The sequence below is a fragment of the Manis javanica genome, chromosome 11 (assembly GCF_040802235.1).
Source record: "Manis javanica isolate MJ-LG chromosome 11, MJ_LKY, whole genome shotgun sequence".
NCBI lineage: Eukaryota > Metazoa > Chordata > Mammalia > Pholidota > Manidae > Manis > Manis javanica.
Genome location: NC_133166.1, coordinates 114214934 through 114233035, shown reverse-complemented (window position 1 = coordinate 114233035; position 18102 = coordinate 114214934). Strand labels below are relative to the sequence as shown.

At 56.7% G+C, this 18102-nt stretch overlaps 1 protein-coding gene and 1 long non-coding RNA gene across 4 annotated transcripts; one reads left to right on the top strand and one right to left on the bottom strand.

The window, feature by feature from the left end:
* Window positions 1-469: 469 nt before the first annotated feature.
* LOC118971139 (uncharacterized) lies at window positions 470-6360 on the top strand. Of its 3 annotated transcripts, XR_012123104.1 has the most exons (5): window positions 470-577; window positions 2360-2605; window positions 2763-2971; window positions 4065-4246; window positions 5009-6360. It is a non-coding gene; the product is annotated as an uncharacterized lncRNA (long non-coding RNA). The 3 variants fall into 3 exon arrangements; XR_012123102.1 differs by having other exon boundaries at window positions 4065-5749; XR_012123103.1 differs by having other exon boundaries at window positions 3961-5206.
* Window positions 6361-6387: 27 nt separating this feature from the next.
* Window positions 6388-15914, bottom strand: LOC140844567 (anthrax toxin receptor-like). Its single transcript, XM_073217467.1, has 12 exons — window positions 15820-15914; window positions 15676-15709; window positions 14603-14682; window positions 14452-14520; window positions 14004-14084; window positions 13855-13915; window positions 13197-13289; window positions 12020-12089; window positions 11366-11456; window positions 9631-9855; window positions 8098-8184; window positions 6388-6617 (listed from the first exon to the last, which is right to left on the bottom strand). The coding sequence occupies exons 1-12, from the start codon at window positions 15838-15840 to the stop codon at window positions 6399-6401; spliced, it is 1131 nt and encodes a 376-aa protein (XP_073073568.1). The 5' UTR covers window positions 15841-15914; the 3' UTR covers window positions 6388-6398.
* Between the last annotated feature and the right edge of the window lie 2188 nt (window positions 15915-18102).

The window sequence follows — 18102 nt, the reverse complement described above, 5'->3', positions numbered from 1 at the left end:
CCGTGTGCCTTGCCCAGCTGAGCTCCTGCCCCGAGTCCCAGCTTCACCCCAACCTCCTCCGGGGGCAGTTACTGTCTCCCAAAGGACAGGCCCGCCCTGGGGGCCTGGAGCCGTCTGCGGCTGACCCACAGGAAGCGGTGAAGCCGCCCCTCGGTCCTGCAGCCCAGGGCCAGCCCCCCGTCCTAAGGACCCCGAGGCTGCCCTCCCCACCGGGCCCACAAAGCCTAGGCTCAGGCCGGGAGAAGGCTGGGTTCTTGGGCATCTGCCCCACCCTCGGCCCTCCCGCCGCGGTTTCTCCTCTTAGGGGATCGGCCTCGGAGGCTGATGAGGTTGGGGTCCTGGGGTCAGCAAGGAGGACTGAGGCAGCCCCCCCCAATGAACGGGAAGCGTCCCCGCAGGTGGGGGCGACGGCCTCCGGAGGCGGGAGGGGTCCCCGGAAGGCGCCAGGGAAGGGCAGGGGCGTGGCGGGAGCAGGTGGCAGGGGCGGGGAGGGAGCGGCGAGCCCCACGCGGAAGTCAGGGCGGGCGCACACCGGGCCGCCAGCCGCTGCCGACTCCGCGGGGCCGCGGCCATGCAGGTGAGTCGGCCGCGCTGCACCGGCTGCGCACCGACCCCTGCCCCCGCCGCCGCCCGCCCCGGCCACGCCGCGCACCTGCAAGGCGTCGGTGGGGGCCCCTGCATCGCACAAGGCTGAGGAGAGGGTGGCCACAGCCAGACAGAACCCAGGTCACTGGTGTCAAGGCAGGACAGGGAAGGGCAGCTGTCCTCCTGCCCAGCCAGAGACTGTGGTTCCAGGCCGGGCTGTTAGTGAGCGTGTGGGACCCAGGTGGGGAGGGCGTGTCCACCCTCGCGCGCGCCCTGAGTCTAGGCAGGTCCCCAGACCTTGCAGCTTTGCCCTGCAAACGGGGAGGGGAATGTGGCTTACTAGGTAGGGACGCCCAGGGTGGCCCATTGCATTGGGTCCTCTGCCTCCTGGGGGTTCTGCCACCGGAGGGGTGCTTATGGGTCAATGTGTATTTGGTTACAGTCACCCTGCTGGCCTTTGGTTCATCTCAATAGCTGGAGTATTTCTTGGGTCTCCCTTGGCTGGGTCTGATCTCATCGCTACTTACGAGCAGAAGCAACCTCCCTGTGGTTCTGGAAAGCCCAGTGGACCCCCTAAATGTCCACCACGTCCTTCATCTAGTCCCTGACCCAAGCTGTCCCAACCACATGCTGTCCATTCGTTATCTTCTTGTCACACTGTGCCCCATGCCAGGCCCATGGCTCAGCTCAGTACCTACCTGGGGAAGGACTAGAGGGGGAGGCCTTACCTCCTTGCCAGGTCACCCTAATTTGCCCACTCATCTAAATTAGACACAAGTTTGTGCCAATTTAGGAAAGTTCTTCCATTTTCTAGATGTTTTTGAAGCCGTTTCCCCAATTCCACGTTAAGCCTCTATGATTCCAGCTTTGCTCTCCTGACTCCTCCCGGCTTTCCTCTTCTTCGATCCCCACGCCAAGAAGGGGCAGGATTCTCGTTCCTCTTACATCCTATCCTTGACCTCATGACACTAGTTGCCACATTAGAACATCGGAGTTCCTTTCAGAAGCATTCCTTTGAGGTAGGTGTGATTATCACCATTATAGTCAGATGAGGATGTTAGACAAGAAATCGAATTACCTCCTTCTTTAGTAGAATGTTGACTCTAGATCTGGATCTTGATTATGTTAAACGGGAGCTAAGCGAATATGATTCTTCCCTTAGAGTCCAGATTTCAAGCCTATTGCATTGCTAGAAAATCCTTCTGAATTTCAGTAGATGCATAATAAATGCATAATTAGCTCTTTTCTTCTCTTTATATTCCTGCTGAAACAATCCTAACCTCCTCACAAGCAGCTTGATGCCACAACCAAAAAAGGGGGAAGTCACTTCGTTTCTGAGGGCAGAGATCAAAGGACATCAGTAGTTTCTCCATACATTACCTGTTCCAGCTCCCAGCTTCCACCCGACTTACCTACTCCAAAGTCTAGTGAATTTTTATCTAGTTCTTTGAATGTGTACATGCAGATGTGAGTCAGTGTGTGTGTCTGTTTGTCTGTGCACACATGTATCAGTGTTTATGTATATATGTGACAGTGTTGAAAAAAATCAACTCTTGAATTATTCTTCCAAAGCTGTTTTTTTTATCATGCCTCGAGTCTTTGGATTTTAACATCCCAAAGAAAAAATTTTGACTCATTTATAATTGGTGTTCTACGGTCATTCATTTCTAGAGATAATAAACCCAGAACCCCCTTTTTTTGTGATTGGCATAGGGACAGGGGTTACCAGAATATAGGATAGTAAGTTCATGTTTTTAAAATCTTGTATCTGCAGGATCCAAGGCAATGGCAATAGGGATGAAAGAGAGGACAGTGGAGGTGTGGCCCAACCAAACTGCCCCTGAGCCGCCCAGCCTGCTGTCTACCTCGCTGTCTTCCTTGAGTCATCACCCTGGTTCCCCAACCTCCAAATGCAGGAAAATGAAGCCAAGATATTTTTGAGTCGCAACCCTACGCTCAACAATATGTTTTGTACTTTCCTGTATGTGTCCTCATTTTTTCCTCAGAGCAATCCTCTGAGGTAGGTAGCAGCATTCTCATTTTTTAATGATGAAGGAGCACAGACCAAAAGAGGTTGGATACCTCATCCAAAGCTCCACAGCTAAAACACGAAAGAGGTGGAGTCCAAACCCTGCCCCCTGGGCCTGCTGACCTCACCATCCATTCCCTACGTATAGGTAAGGGCGCCTCATGAGGGCACGCACTGACACCACACGGGGCGGAGCGGAGACACTAGAGGCGGCGGCGGCAGCAGCAACATGTTTGGGACTCCGAAATCTGAGAAGTAAATTGTGACTAGTTTAGCCGATTGGGGAAAGCAGAGAAGCAATCAGATTTACATCACAGAAGCTGCAAAAGGAATCAGTGACACTAGTCACCTATGGAGGTGAGTATGGGGCTAAAAACAGAATGTTTGGTTGAAAGTCCACTTAACCCGATACCTCTCCTCTGAGAGCAAGTGTGTGACTTCCCTGCCTCGACCAGCACAGGTCTGAGAATTTATACCATGAAAAGCACCAATTATAGAGTCTCTGGTCAGGGGGACCCCAGAAGTCAAGGGTGTCATCCTGAAATAGGAAGATTAAGTGAAAGTTTAGTCTCCCACTGAATGTCAAGACTCCCAGCCGGTCCTCCCCTGGAACCCTGGTTAATCTTCTGGTAATCCTTGAACCAGAGAGCTCAGAACTCAGGCAGCCAGGCTGGAACCCTCCAGACAAGAGATGTCCAGAAAAATATGGACAAAAGGAAAAAACAAAAGAATACAGATGGGAGTTCCCAAGTAACAGCCCAGCCAGGTCGCCACAGCAGACATCACTGCCCGCCCCCCGCTAACGGCCTGGGCAGCCCCGCTTCAGTGAACTGCTGCTGACGTCTAACTGCCAGTATCTGGCTCTCTTTTGCCTGATAGTCTCTCCAAAGCCAGGGAAGGCTGCTCTGTGGGGTTCATAGCAGGCCAGAAGTGCTGGGGAATTACTACCCTCCTCCCTGGGAGCAGCTGTCAGCCGCTGACTGTGAGGATGTCACGTGCACACACACACAGTTTCCTTGTCCTTGCACACATGAACTCTGACATGTATGTTTGCCACCATTTCCCCAAAATCTCTATGCAGAGCTAAGCCTTAGACATGCTCAGTCCCTCAGTCACAGTCAGCATGGTGACCGCCTTCTCTCCCCTGATCCCTTCCCTGCTCCCCTCTGCGTGTCTCCACTGAGTGACTCCATGTGCACACATGACTCAGGGTCTCTTGGGGAACCCGAACTAAGAGGAAAAACAGGTTTTATGCCAAGATCAAGAGCTAGAATGTCATCCACTGGAGGAAAGAACACAGTGAAGCAATGACTTCAAATTTCTGAGGGAATATTTTTCCAATATAGGACTCTGTAAGCAACTAAGCAATGACTTACGTGTGAGAACGGCATACATACATTTTCAGACATGCAAGACCTCGAAGCTTTGCTTCCCATGCCCCTTTTCTCAGGAAACTTTTAGAAGCGGTTTCCTGCTCCACCAGGACAAGGAAATAAAGATGACTTGGTACGTATGAAACAGGAGATCCAACACAGGAGAGGAGGGAGCGGTCTCCCAGGAAGGCCGTGAGGGGCGTGCCGAAGCCCACAGCTGTTCAGCAGGGCTGGAGGGGAGCCGGTCCCACTGGAGCAGGTGAGGACTGAGAGAAGGGATGTCATTCAGAGTACGTGACAGGCTACTGAGTGTGTCTGCGCAAACTGGGGAATATTTGGGGGTTATAGAGTAATGAACGGTAAGCACATGCAAACAGTACACAAAAGGACATTTATTAGATCAAGGGGAACGGAGAGGTTATGCAGCGAGTCACGCCTGTGCAGTCGTAACAGCTGTATTGGACGGATGGGATGAGACAAGAGCCGATGAGGTTGGGGGAGGGGGTTTCTACAACAAGCCCCAGAGAACTGTTTGGACCTTTACACCGTGTGCATGAATAACTTTGATAACAATAAATAAAACTATGAAATTAGTAACAAAACAAACAGCTCAAGTAAAATAAAGACCGGGACCTCTAAACAGGAATGGAGGTGAAACTAGGGATCAGCGACCTGTTGTTTTTTGTGAAAGTCTCAAAAAATAATGGGATTTTTTTGTTTTTGCTTCTTCCTTAACATTTTTGATTGACGTAGAACATACATACCCAAAGTGCACATATCATAAATATACTGCTTGACTTTTTTTCACAGTGTGAGCACAACTTTGCAACTACCACTCAGATCAGGGGACAGTTACAGTATATTCTTATCAGACAGCCCCATGGACCCCCATCCAATCACTGTCCCCAAGGGTGAGACCCTCCTGACTCTGACATCATAGATTAACATCCACTATTTTGTATTTTATACAAATAAGAGCCACACAGTGTGTCATCCTTCGTGTCTGACTTCCTCCATTCAGTGTCATGTCAGTGAGACTCACCCATGGTGTGTGTGCGGTTGCAGAGTCGTGGTCCACCCGGTTTCATTCCGTGATACCCCGTAGTGAGAATACGCCACGATTCACCTGTTCTCCTGTTAATGGCGTCCGTACGGTTTCCGGTCTGGAGCCACTGCGGTGCTTCTACTGGTGCAGCTATAAACATTTTAGTGAATGTTTTTGCTCGACATTATATATGTATTTCTGTGGGATATATATACCTCAGAATGGAATTGCTTGGCCATGGGATTCATGTATGCTCAGTTTGGACATTGCCAGACAATCTTCCAAAGTGATTCACCAATTTGCATTCCCACCAACGGTGTAAAAGAGTTCCAGTTGCTCCACGTCCTGGCCAACTCTTGCTGCTGGTGATGTTTTTCATATCAGTCATTCTGGGGACATGTGGTGGTATTGCATTGTGGTTTTAGTAAACATCTCTCTGATGACTAATGAAACTGAGTACTTTTTCATCGATGTATTGGCCACTTGAATGTCATCCTTCATGAAGTGTCTCTGCAAGTTTTTTGCTCATTTTTTATTGTGTTTTCTGTCTTCTGTTGATTAGTAGAAATTCTTCATTATTTCCTTATTGGTCTTTTGTTGCCTATATGTATTGGGAATATTTTCACTCATTCTGTGGGTTAACTTTTATTTTTGAACTTACAAAATACAAAATACAAAAATAAAAGGAAGACCCAAATATGCTCTCAATAATATGGGTGAATGTAGTAACCACAGTTTTTCATGTGAAACCTTCATGAGAGTGTCTATCAATAATACCTTAATAAAAATAAAAAATAAAATAAATAAAAGGGACTTACATCAAGCCCCAGAGCAACCTGGGATGATAACTAAGGGTCTGATACTCCTCAAGTGGCAGGTAACAAATCCTACCATTTGCAGCAACATGGATGGAGCTGGAGGGTATTATGCTCAGTGAAATAAGCCAGGCGGAGAAAGACAAGTACCAAATGATTTCACTCATCTTTGGAGTCTAAGAACAAAGCAAAAACTGAAGGAGCCTAACAGCAGCAGATTCACCGAACCCAAGAATGGACAGACTAACAGTTACCAAAGGGAAAGGGTCTGTGGGGGATGGGTGGGAAGGGAGGGATAAGGGGAGAAATGGGCATTATGATTAGCACACTAATGTGGGGGGGCACGGGGAGGGCAGCACATCACAGAGAAGACAAGCAGTGGTTCCAGAGCATCTTACTATGCTGATGGTCAGTGACTGTAATGGGGTATGTGGGAGGGACTCGATAATGGGGACAATCTAGTAACCACAGTGTTGCTCATGTAAGTGTATATTAATCATACCAAAATATTAAAAAAACAATATGGGGATTTGGGTGCCGTAGAGATCGCGTCATGGGTTGAGACTTTCAGAGCTGCTTTCCAGAGCATCCAGGTTGCAGCAGGTATGAATGGCATCATTCCGCTGGCAGCGAATGGGTTGCTCACCCTGGCAACATGAGCAGATTCTGCTGAAGTGGGAGCAATGGCAGCTGGGTCGATGGTAGATCCACGTGCCGCAGGACAACGACTCACAATAGGGCATCATTAGGGGGTCGGCAGAATCACACCTCTGGGGAGAAGAGGAGAGAGAGAGAAAGTTACTGAGAGGCCACTGGAATTGGGGGCTGAAGGCTGTGGTTTCCCTCACTCCTGGGGTTGCCAGGTTCCTTGTCTTCTCAAGCCCACCCTTGTCCTGCTGGCCCGAGTTCCATGGATACACCCCTAGGTCTGCCTAGCGGCACCGTGTAGCGTGCTAACATCGGGCTTCCGAGAAACTGTCTGTCCCGCATCGAGCCTCAGAGCGCAGTCTGCCCATATCCTGTCCTGGGCGCCTCTGTCTCTGGCCGGAAGTCCACTCTCCCCTTCCTGTGTGCCTACTGCCTGGCTGGGCCCTTGGCCTCCCTGCTCAGGCCTCCTCAAGCGTCTCGTCTCCCCTGGGAACCTGGCTCTGCCTTATCCTACTCCAGGCCTCACACAATCACCCTCCCCGAGAAGCAGCTCCTGGCAGCTGCCACCTTCAGCTGTGCTTCCCCTCTGCCCGGGCCTCCAGCCCTGGGGCCCAGCTGGCTTGCTAGACTCCTCACCACCACGCCCCGCCCTTGTCAGCAGCCTGGCCTGCGTGCACGCAAAGCCTGTGACCCTGCCCTGCATGGGGCAGGCACTGTGGCAGAAAGACCCCCAGCAAGGGGCTTCTATCTCTGGCAGGTGTGTTTTGGGCTCCCCGGGGCCCCACACTTCCTGCAGGGAGAGCAGGATGGCTCTCAGCTACCCCTTGATGCTTAGGAGGACTTAATGGATCTGTCAAAACTAATGTAGAATCAGGGAGACGGGGGCAGAGCCTGACAGACACCGCAGGGCTCTTTCTTTCTCAACACCTGCAACCGGGAGCCCATCCACCCCTGTCATCTCCGGGCCTTGCGGGACGGGGTTCTCCTCACTGCATGGGGCCCAGGTTCTGGGGTGGGGGGTACTTCAGGCCCCTCCTCCAGGTGCCCGTCTCCCTTCCTCAGTGGGTTCCCGGGACCCTGCAGTCCTCTCCCTCACTCTGCTGAGGGGACGTCTGCAGGAGCAGCAGGTGACACTCTCTTTTTGGGGAGTGTTCATGGCAGGAGGAACTCGGCACAGAACTTCCCTGGCTTTTCCTGACCTGGGCGAGCTGTGCCGTCCCGTGTGTTCTCACCAATCCACCCAAGGGCCGAGGAAGCCTGAGCTTGGCTGGAGCGGACGACAAGCTCTGCCAGCACCGCGGACGGGCACCTGTCGGCAGCCACCCACATCCAGAAGCCTGGGCCCGTGATAAGGGGAGACCCGGGGGCGGGGACCAGCTGGGGGTGGGGAATATGGGCCCTCACGCCTTTTCTCTGTCCCAGGCCTCTAGGGCCCGGATGGTGTCCTTACTGTGGTGCCGGGTGATCAAAGCCCAGCACCCATAACCTCACCACCACAGAAGCCAGGCCTTCTGGGCCCGTGTCTGTGGGGCAGGAGCCGCCTGCCCCTGGCCGCCCTCGGCCCAGCCTGGGGCATCAGCACCTGTCTAGGGCCCTTCTCACCTCTGGTTCCTTCATCTTCTCTTTATCAGGATTCCTACAGCACGATCCAATGACCGAGGGGCACTTCTGGGCCAGTGCGGCTGGGCTCTAGAAGGAGAAAACAGTGTCTGCTTCTTGGCGGGCAGCTCCTGGGGTAGGGACACTGTGGCTGTTGCCCTACACCTGTCACTTCCTGGCCACTCCGCCAGTGTTTGCTGGGAGAACTCAAGGACCGAGGGGCAGCACCGTGTCCCTTAGGAGAGAGCCGCCCTAGTGCAAACCCGGCAACTCTTAGTTTGCAAATGAGGCTGCTCCCCAAAAGGGCAAGAAATTCTATCACCTCGCCTTCGTTCCCGGGGCAGCCCTCCTTAGAGAAGCCTGGCTCTGGCTCAGCCGTGCACACAGGAGGGGGCCTGCTCTGCAGCAGAGGGACAGAGCAGGGCCTTGGGTGTCCACCTGAGGGCTCGCTGCATGTGGGTCTGTGGCCGGCTGGCTCCACCTGCCTGCACTGAGCCCACCCTTCCCCGTGGGTCCCCGGGCAGACATTCAGCCTAGGATGCCTGGTGCTGCTGCAGGCGTCTAACAGGGGGTTTTCATCAGCACCCTGTATGTCTTATGAAGACAAGAGATCCTCCCCTTCCCTTCCTGCTCCTCCCCGCTTCCTCCGCACACCCTGAACCGCCCCTGTGCCCGGCCCTCAGGGAAGTCCACCCGGCACCCTGGCTTCCTGTCCTCAGGCCCCCAGTGTGCAGACCTCAGGCCTTCCGGCATCTTGCTGGGGCTGCCCCCTCACACCCCCGGGGTCCTTCCTCCCACAGTGCTCCCGCGCCTGCCCTTGGGAGCCCAGCTAGCCGGGCCTCTGCACCCGCCCTACCCGGGGCCCGCCTCTGCCCTCTGCTGTTGCCCTGGTTAGGCAGCAGAATGGCCACATGCCATGAAGGTGACATTTTTCCCCAGTACCCCAGGGACCAAGGCCCATCGAGACACCAGTCCTGGAGCTGCCATGGCAGGAATGGGGCCACTTCACTTCTGTTCCCTGCCCAGACTGGCGCCCAGCACGACCGGGTCCTGAGTAGTGACTGGGAAGGAAGGACAGGGCTCCAGAGATGGGCAGAGGCCATGTGTGTTTTTAAAGGCACAGCTGCCCCAGAGGAGAGCAATCGGGGGGCACCTGGCCCTCCCTTTGGGGCCATCGCTGCCCAGGCAGGGTCTGTGCTTTCCTCCAATCCACAGCAGAGGCCCCTCCCTGGCCTTTGTCCCTGTGGGTCCTTCAGAAGCCTGAGTCAGGGCCTGGGGTCACTTCTCCTCAGGGGTAGGGCTGCTCACAGGTCCCCTCTCTGGGCCAAGCCTGAGGCACAAAGCCCCTCAGAGGCCAGGCTGTGTGCCCAGGAATGGGAGGGCAGCTCTGAGGCTCCATGTGCGCAGGTGATGACCTCAGAACTGACGGGAACCTTCCCACAGGCGGAATCCCGGGGCAGCCAGGAGTCCCCATACTTTGGGGGGCTGGCTGGGGAGTGCCTGGGCCACAGGGCTGTGTAGTCAGGGGTCACTCACACTTTTACTGCGCCATCGCCAGATACAGCAGCAGCACAGCACCAGGAAAAAGGGCAGCGTCAGGAGGGGCACAGCCCAGTAGAGAGAGTGTAAACTGAGGAACACCCCTCTGGGAGGCCCTCCATCTGGCTGAGTATCCTCTGCGTCTTCCGGCCCACCATCTGGAAGGGCTCTTCGTTGGGCAGGCGGTGGTGTGGCACCCAGTAGGGCAGGTGGGGTCCCCTCCTGAGGAAAGCACACGTGCTAAGTCCTCGTGCACCTGGGCAGCTTCCTGTGGTGCCCGTCACTTGGCATCCCACCCCACACCTCCAAATCCACCTTTCCCCCTTACACTCAGATTGCCCCACTCTGAGAGGCCACAGCGGGACTAGGAGCCAGGGGCTGGGCCCTGAGGGCCCCTGAAGCACCCTGCGCCACAGACCCTGCTCAGAGGCTCTGACCCAGAACCCTGCCAGGGTGTCCGGCGTCCTCCGTGCTGGGCCACAGGCAGCGCCCACTGCATGCCCGGGCTGACAGCACAGGGGCCTGGGGAGGTGCCCCCCAGTGAAGGCACACAGGGGGTACAGGGGGGCTCCTGGGGCCGGGATGAAGGGGGACTACAGCATCAGGGCAGCACCCTGGGTCTATCTCCCCATAGCCTGGCCCTCCCTGGCCCCTTCCCAGAGCTGCTCAGCCCCTCTGAGCTGCACTTCCACATCCGGAGGAGCGAGTGAGGGGACACCTGTGAGGTTTAGGGTTCATAGCCCATCCTGGTACAGGGCAGGCCCGTAGGGAATGGGGGCTTCTGTCCTGTTCTTACTCATAGTCACGGAGAAGCCCACTGCATCTGTGCAGTCAGGGGCTGCAAGGCCTGAACCGGTCACCAAAGTGCGATGCTTCAGGGAAGGGGGAGAGGGACAGGGCGAGGTGGAATCCGTGCCAAGGAGGCGGGGCCGAGGAGAAGGGAGGCCAGGCCAGGGCTGGGGGGAAGCCACTGTGCTGGGAGTAGACACCGGTTGGCTCCTGAGTTCTTCTCCCAATGTGCCTGTTGAAGGGCGCTTGTCACCGGGTGGGACCCCAATGGGCAAGTGGGTCAGTTCCGTCTGCTGCCCGGAGCAGACATCCAGGGATAAGTATAAACAGACATGCCCAGGAGTGTCAGTGCTGTCGGAAGCCAGGCTTGGGGGCAGGGGCTGTACCCACAGCAGGGCCGGAGCACCAGTGCAGTGGAAATTCACCTCCACTACGCAGGGCCACAGGGGGTCCCAGCCTCCAGGGCTCCTGGGTCTGGGACCCCAGTTTTGAGGGCCTGGACTCTAGCTCCCTGCACACAGCCTCCAGCCTCCACCCCCCACCTAAGCCAGACCCAGAGGGAGCTCTGAACTCCCCACCAGGAGACCCAGGCCAGGAAGGCGGCAAGGTGGGAGTCAGAGGGCCGCTCTCAGCACTGTCCCAGAGTCTGCTTGGAGCTCCAAGTGCGGGGTGCCATGTGCCTTCAGGGACCCTGGGCTTGCAACAGGGCAGAGGAGCTGCACGGCCGCAGACAATTTCACAGGGATACCCCCAGGGCACTTCTGAAGCCTGAGTGGGGGCACCACTCCCCAGGGAAGGGCTCAGGGGCTGCCGTGGCTGTGACGTGCTGCCCAGGTGACTTGCTGGGCCTGCCCCGGACACTGTTCCTGCCTTTGGCTTCCCAGTGTGTCTCCCTGTCCGGGGATGGACAGAGTACAGTCCCAGGGGGCGGCAGCAGTCTCACCCTGGACGTCACGCAGGTCCTCCAGCTGATCTCTAAATCCGTCTCGATGAAGGTGAGGCCATTATCCAGGCTGATATCGATGAAGACGGCCCTAGAGCACAGAAAGGGCAGACGGTGACCCGCAGCCCAGACGGCACCGTGCGTGCGCTTGGCTCAACCTGCACCTGACCGTGGTTCTTGTTGTAATGGCTCTGATCAGCGGGCCTTCAGGACCCCGAGTAGTGGGCAGCACGGGGCAGGAGGGCCCACCCCAGGGGAGATGAGGCCCCCTGTGCAATGAAGGCTGAGCAGGCTGTGAGGAGCCCTGCAGGGCCCAGATGCCCTCGTGGCCACGGGCCAAGTGGCCAGGCGGGATGTTTGGTGTCACCTCCCAAACTCTTTTCCATGACAGAGCATGCTGGCTTGGCCCTGAAAGGTGCCTGGGCCACAGGTACCGTCCCTGGGGCCCGGCACCTCCTGCATCCTGCCCTCCTTGACAGAGCCTGGGTGACAGGGGATCACAGCCCCTCAGGGAACCACCCGCACAGGTGGGTGCAGAGGAAGCCCTGAGCCCTCCCAGAACTGGTGTGAGCAGCTCCTCCAGAGGACGCATCACGCACGCTGGTCCCGCCATAGTGCCCATAACTGACCACATTCCCTGAGCTTTACGCTTACCGGCCCTGATTATTCATCTCCAGTCCTGGGCAGGTAACGGAGGTGTCTTCCACCGATACAGCCTTCATTCCTGGAAGAAAGTGACACGCAGATAATGTCAATGGACGTGTCCCCACATCCCCGACGCCCCTCCTGTGGCCCTTGGCGAGCAGAGCTCGCCCCTTGGCAGATGTCGGCTCCCGTTCTCTGCCTGCCTGGGAGCACCTGCCTCACACCTAGTGCCGTGCTGCTGACCCGACTGTCAGATCAGCTGCGACCTTCTGAACATTCTTACCCCTTCGTTGGAGCTCAGAATGAAAACTCAATGCTAAGTATGGTCAGGGGAAAGGATTGGTGTCTGGGTGGGGAAAGGCTAGGAGTAAATGGGCAAAAATACCCAAAGCGGTGCAAACTGACTTTCCCATTGGATGTGCACAGTCCGGAGAGGAGGAGGATGGGACGGCAGCCCAGCACGCAGAGGGGCCTGGACAGGCACGAGCGACTGGAAAGGAGTTTTCAAACCAGTATTACATGCACGGGATGAATTCCCATTTATTAGTGTCCTCTCTAATTTCTCTTAAGAGTGTCTTTCACTTCCTTGGTTAGGTTCATTTCTAGGTATTTTATTCTTTTTGATGCATTTGTGAATGGAATTGTTTTCCTGATTTCTCTTTCTGCTAGTTCATCATTAGGGTATAGGAATGCAACAGATTTCTGTGTACTAATTCTGTATCCTGAGACTTGGCTGAATTCAGATATTAGTTCCAGTAGTTTTGGAGTGGAGCCTTTAGGGTTTTTTATGGCATCATCTTTCAATCTCAAGTGAACACACCATCCTGGCAGACCTGGCAGAGACTCAGAGCCCTGGGGCTGCGTCGACTTCCCTCCCTCAGACTCATGGACTCGAGTCCTTGCCTCCCAAGGGAAGGGAGAGCCCAGGAAAGGGCGGGGGTGCATCTCTTAGGGCGCACCCCACCCAAAACCCCAGCAGGGCTACAGGACAGGCTGCTCCCGGGGGTATGATGGTGCTGGGGATCGATTCAGTCCTGGGCACGAGCGGCAGGAGTCCAGGCGCCCAGTCAGTGACCCCTTCCACCGTCTGTGCTGCTTGTTTTTGGGGTGTGCACAGTGAATGAACAGCATGGGCCCTGGTTTGCTGGGGGACAGCTGTCACCAGGGGACAGGAGGAGCTGCTTACGGATGATTTCCTTCCCAGTGCGAAACTGACAGACAACGTCATCGTTGCGAACGCCCTGCAAACCTTTTCCAATAACCTTGACGGTCTTTTTCCCTGCAAGAGTAATATCCAGATGTCTGTGTGGGGAAGGGCGGCGGTATTTCCCTCAGATCACAGCTATGGCAGGCCGCCCCCACAACACATTTCCCATGAACCTTTGGAGCGTGCAGCTGTAGCTGAACCCACATCTGGGCAATCCCCTGGCCAAATCTTCTCCTTTCGGTCATTGATGGCGTACTTCCGGGAGACTGGGCTGGGTGCAGCCTTAGGTGCCTCTCCCCACTTCCCATGACCCATGAAGTCCATCCATTAAAGACCCCCAGCCTAGTTCCCTCCATAGGTGCAAACCCAGCCAGGGGTTTCTGCTCTGAAATCCCAACGTGCCCCCTAATGGGCGCAGGTAGGGACCAGGCAACGGTGACATTATACACATTCACACCACACGTGCCACACACACACACACACACACACACACACACACACACACACACACACACGGTGCGCTCATACACACCACACAGACTGGAACCACATACAACACTCCCACCACACACATGGCACATTCACAAAACACACACACACACACTCCTGCGTTTACAACAGCGACCCCAGTTATTACCTCTAGTGCACAGAGAGGAGAAGTCCACAGACGTAATCTCTACACAAGACCTGGCTATGAGCTGCAATAGAGAGAGAGAGGAGTGGCAGGGTCACGGGCGTGGACGGCGGGGGCGCGGCGTGCAGCCCCCTCCATGCCCCCTCACTCACGGGGTCAATGATGTCTTCCAGTCCGCTGTATCCAGTGTCCGTTGCAAACACATGATCCGCTTTGCCAGCAATTTCCAGGAGCTAAAAGGGAGAGGAGACAGCCTGGGCCCACAGCCAGGGGTGATGACCCAGAGGTCCCCATCCCAGGACACAGACACGGAGGGCTACACCCTGGCACCTCCAGCAGCCCACGCTCAGGGGAGGGAAAACACTTCCACCCTCACCTCTGCTGTGTAGGTCTTACACAACACTTGCTACTCATTCTGAACGGCCACCTTGCACATCTTTCAACTCCCTGGGCCCAGCCTAAGCGGACAGGCCCCCCCGTACTCCCCAGGGACCTCCTGGTGGGTGGAGGCCCATCGTCTGGGCGACCCTGAGAGCACCGTCTTTGAACCTTTCCCCAGCGAGGCTCCCAAGGGACCCCTCAGTCCCTCCTCAGAATTACCTGGTATTTCTGGGAATCTTGCACACCCACGAAATACAGAGTTGCCCCCAACTGCCTGGATTTTTCAGCCTGAGAAAGAGGAAGTGTTGGGTATAATAAATTTGGTCCAAATATGTGGACACAAAGTCTGGTAACAATGGGCTTAACTCACTTCAACTTTTGTCTCCGCAAAGGATTCTGGTAGGAGTGGTCCACCTGTCAGCGCGATGATGAGGCTGGGGACCCTCTCTCCTGCGGGAGAGGCAGGGCGTGACTGGGTCAATGAGAGCAACGGCCACCGGCTTCCAGGACCCGTGCACTGCTCCCCACACCTCACCCTCCTGGGGAGAGGCCACCCCGACCTGAGCACCTGCCACCCACATGCCTGGAAGGCTTTGCAGCTTATCATGCAACAAGGAGGGCCTCCAGCCCAGGACCCACTTTGCAGATGAGGAGACTGAGCCCAGCTTAGGGTTCCTCCTACAGAACTGTCACTTCTCCCAGATGGCACAACCTTAGCCCTGAAAGGCAACGCCAGCAATTTCACAGGACAAGCACCAGCCTTCCAGGAGAGCAAAAACAGGAGGGGGCACCCCTACTGTGCGCGACTCCCGCCCGGCCACGCAGGCCCGTTCCAGCTCTGGGCCTCACCCACAGCTCTCCCGCGGGCACCTGCACACCCAGGCTCAGGGCTCGAGTAAGAGGCAGGTGAGCAGTAGACCCCCTCCCAGGCTCAGTGCCTCTCCCGGGGCCACACAGCTTCCCTAGACCCTACAGCCAAGGTGAGGATGCTTCTGGGACAGGCACAGTCGCTCACACTGCGGGAGACCCAGAGCAGGAGCCTCAGCCCAAGGGCGGGAGCTGGAGGGAGAAGGAGTCAGGGCGGAGCGCCTGCTCAGCAGGGGGAAGCGCGGGCTCCCTCCTCACCCTGAGGCCCCGCCGCTCCAGGACCCTCTGGGTCTCCCCCTCTCTCCTTCATGCAGCCCGGCTCCAGGGCCAGCGCCCCCCACTTCCTAGGAACCATGGCGTCGTCCGCGTGACCCCTGGCTGTGCTGCGGAACATCACGGGGTGGCTTTCAGCCCCACCCCTCAGAGCGGGAGGCTGCCGCTCAGAGAGGGCAAGCAGCTGGTCCCGGCGTCAGCGCCAGGACGCGGCCTGGGCAGGGCCGCCCCGGCCTCAGGAAGGCCCAGGCCTGGCTCTTTCCCGGGACTCCACCGCCAGGAAGGAGGAAGCAGCTCCCTTACCTGCAGCACGTGTTCTTTCCATCTGCTCATTCGCCTGCAGCAAAAGGAAGGAAGATGTTGGGGGGGGACAGTGAGACGACCCAGTGATGACCCTCTGCCAACCTCATAAAGCAGAGGCACATCCCAGAAATCTAGATTCCGTACCCTTTTCAATCCGTGCTGCATATTTATGGCTCCTGAAGGTATGACATTCAACAGATCGACAAGACCAGTGTTTATTTTACTTCTGAAAAAAAAAAATCAGAGCAGGTGGGAGATGGAATGAGGGGTTGCCTCTTACAAGCGGCCCCAGGCTGCCCTTGTCCGTCTGCACGAGCAGCCCTGCCGGGACGGGTGAGGGCCACGTCAAGCAGCCCTGGCCCGGCCCTCTGCCCCGTGCCTTTGGCATTGGCTGGCCTGGTTCCCACCGTCCCAGTCCCGTATCCGGTGAGTGGGGTGGGGAGGGCACGCGTCTGTCTAGCCCCATAGGTGTGGCCTGGGCTCTCTGCGCTCAGCTCTGTCTAAGCCGTGCAGAACTGGGGACCTCACCCCGGGATACACCCTGACTGCCCCCGGTGAGTATGGGGAGATGCCAAGTGTGATTCCATCACAGTGTGACTGGCAGCACGACCGCCCCCCGGGGGCCCTGGTGAGGGCACACTGTTCTCCCACCCTTAAGGCAGAGCTTGGGAAGGTCACCGTGGCCCCTCCTGTCCACGGGCCCTGGGCCCCTCCAGTGCAGGGTCCTCGGGCCGTCTGCTGCTCCTCCCACTCCCAGCCATTTTCCTCCATGAGAATCTGAACCTCCCTGCTACTCAGAAGCTCCATCCCCTCCCGCCTCCCGCCTAGACCCTCCTGGGATGCAGGCCCACGGGGCCTTCCTCCAGCACCCTGCCCCAGCCTGGTGTTCAGGACCCACTCCTGGGCTCCCCTCACCAGACTCGGGGGGAACACGCTCCCCTCCACTGCAGCACCCACACTTGGGTGATACCATCCCTTCGTCCCTGGTTCTGACTGTCCCCTCTTCCCCAGTGGCCCGGGGCAGAAAGTGACACACAACCGCAGGTGCCAGGCTGTGTCCCTAGAGGCCCCCACATCTGCTCCACCTGATCTGGGAATCTTCGCAGTCGGCCTGCTCTAGGGAAAGGGTAGAGCACGGAGGGCTGGGCTCGGAGGGGAAGAGTCTGCCTACCAGCACAGGGTCCGGCCAGGGCCAGTGCACAGGGGGCAGCGGGGCCCCCGTGGCCAGGGCTGAAGGTCAGGGTGGGCAGAGAGGGGAGGGCCCAGGACACCGTGCCTTCACACCCGTGCGCTCCTCGGTGTGGCTCAGGGGCCCCCTCTGCTCCCTGGCCCTCCCTGTGGCCTGATCGCTGGGTCTGCTCTAGGGGATCAATGAAACACTTACCTGTCCGAGGTCAGCTGCATATTGACGTGGCCTTGCGTCGAGTATGTAATGAATGACATGCGCTGTTCAGGGCTTGGGAGGAAACATGGACTTGTGAGCAACTATACACACAGGGTGAAAGTGATGCTGATGTGCAACAGGCAGGGGGCGCCCCCCAAGTTCCCTGCTCTCCGTTCTGTCTCTTAGTGTGGAGCCCATTTCCTGGACTCCACAAGTTCTCATCACTTTAGTGAAGGATCATGAGGCCCGGCAGGCGCGCAGCCCTCCTGTCAGAGTGCGGCAGAGCGCCCTGCGGACCCAAAGCCCGGAAGTCTGTTTCCCTCTCTGCCTCTCTCTCTCTCTCACTCACACACACGCGCACAGGGCTGCTGCGTGCACAGGAGACAGGCAGCTACCTGCTCTTCACGAGGGCCTCCCTCGCTGGCCGCCCCTCTCCCCTCCTGACAGATTCTTGGTCCTTTCCCTTCTCCTCCTCCCTGGACGATCTTCCCCACCTCCCTCCCCCTCGCCTCAAAGAAATTATGCTCCCTCCTCAGCCATTCATATTTCCTAATCTGTGAGGGCCTCCAGGGAAGATGTGCCCCTGAAAACAAGGACAGACCCCCAGGAAGGAGCCACGCAGGGCTGCAGAGATCTTAGGAAACAAGTGTGATCTGTCCTTCTCTCCTGTTCAGAACACTGCCCTGAGCTTTGCGACCTGAGGCAGGCCCGGGTCCACTGCATCTAAACAGCAAGGCACTCAGAGAGGAAAACGCCCTGCAACACAGAGCTGAAAAGCCGTACTTTTTAAATCTGTTCACCAAATCCTTCAGAATGCTCTGTATGTACATCCAGTTGACTACACTGCGTGATCTGAAAAAGAAGAAGACGTGAGTCAGAGACGGAGGTGCATGTATCATGTGAGCAGAGTTGCTGCCTTCCCTGCCTTCCACAGGCCCTTAGCAGGCTCCTCCGTGAGGGCCCCCAGCTCCTGAAATAGCTGAAGCCACCACAGCACCGGGAGAGAAATCACTGGGTTACCCTCGTGGTGACTTCATTCAATG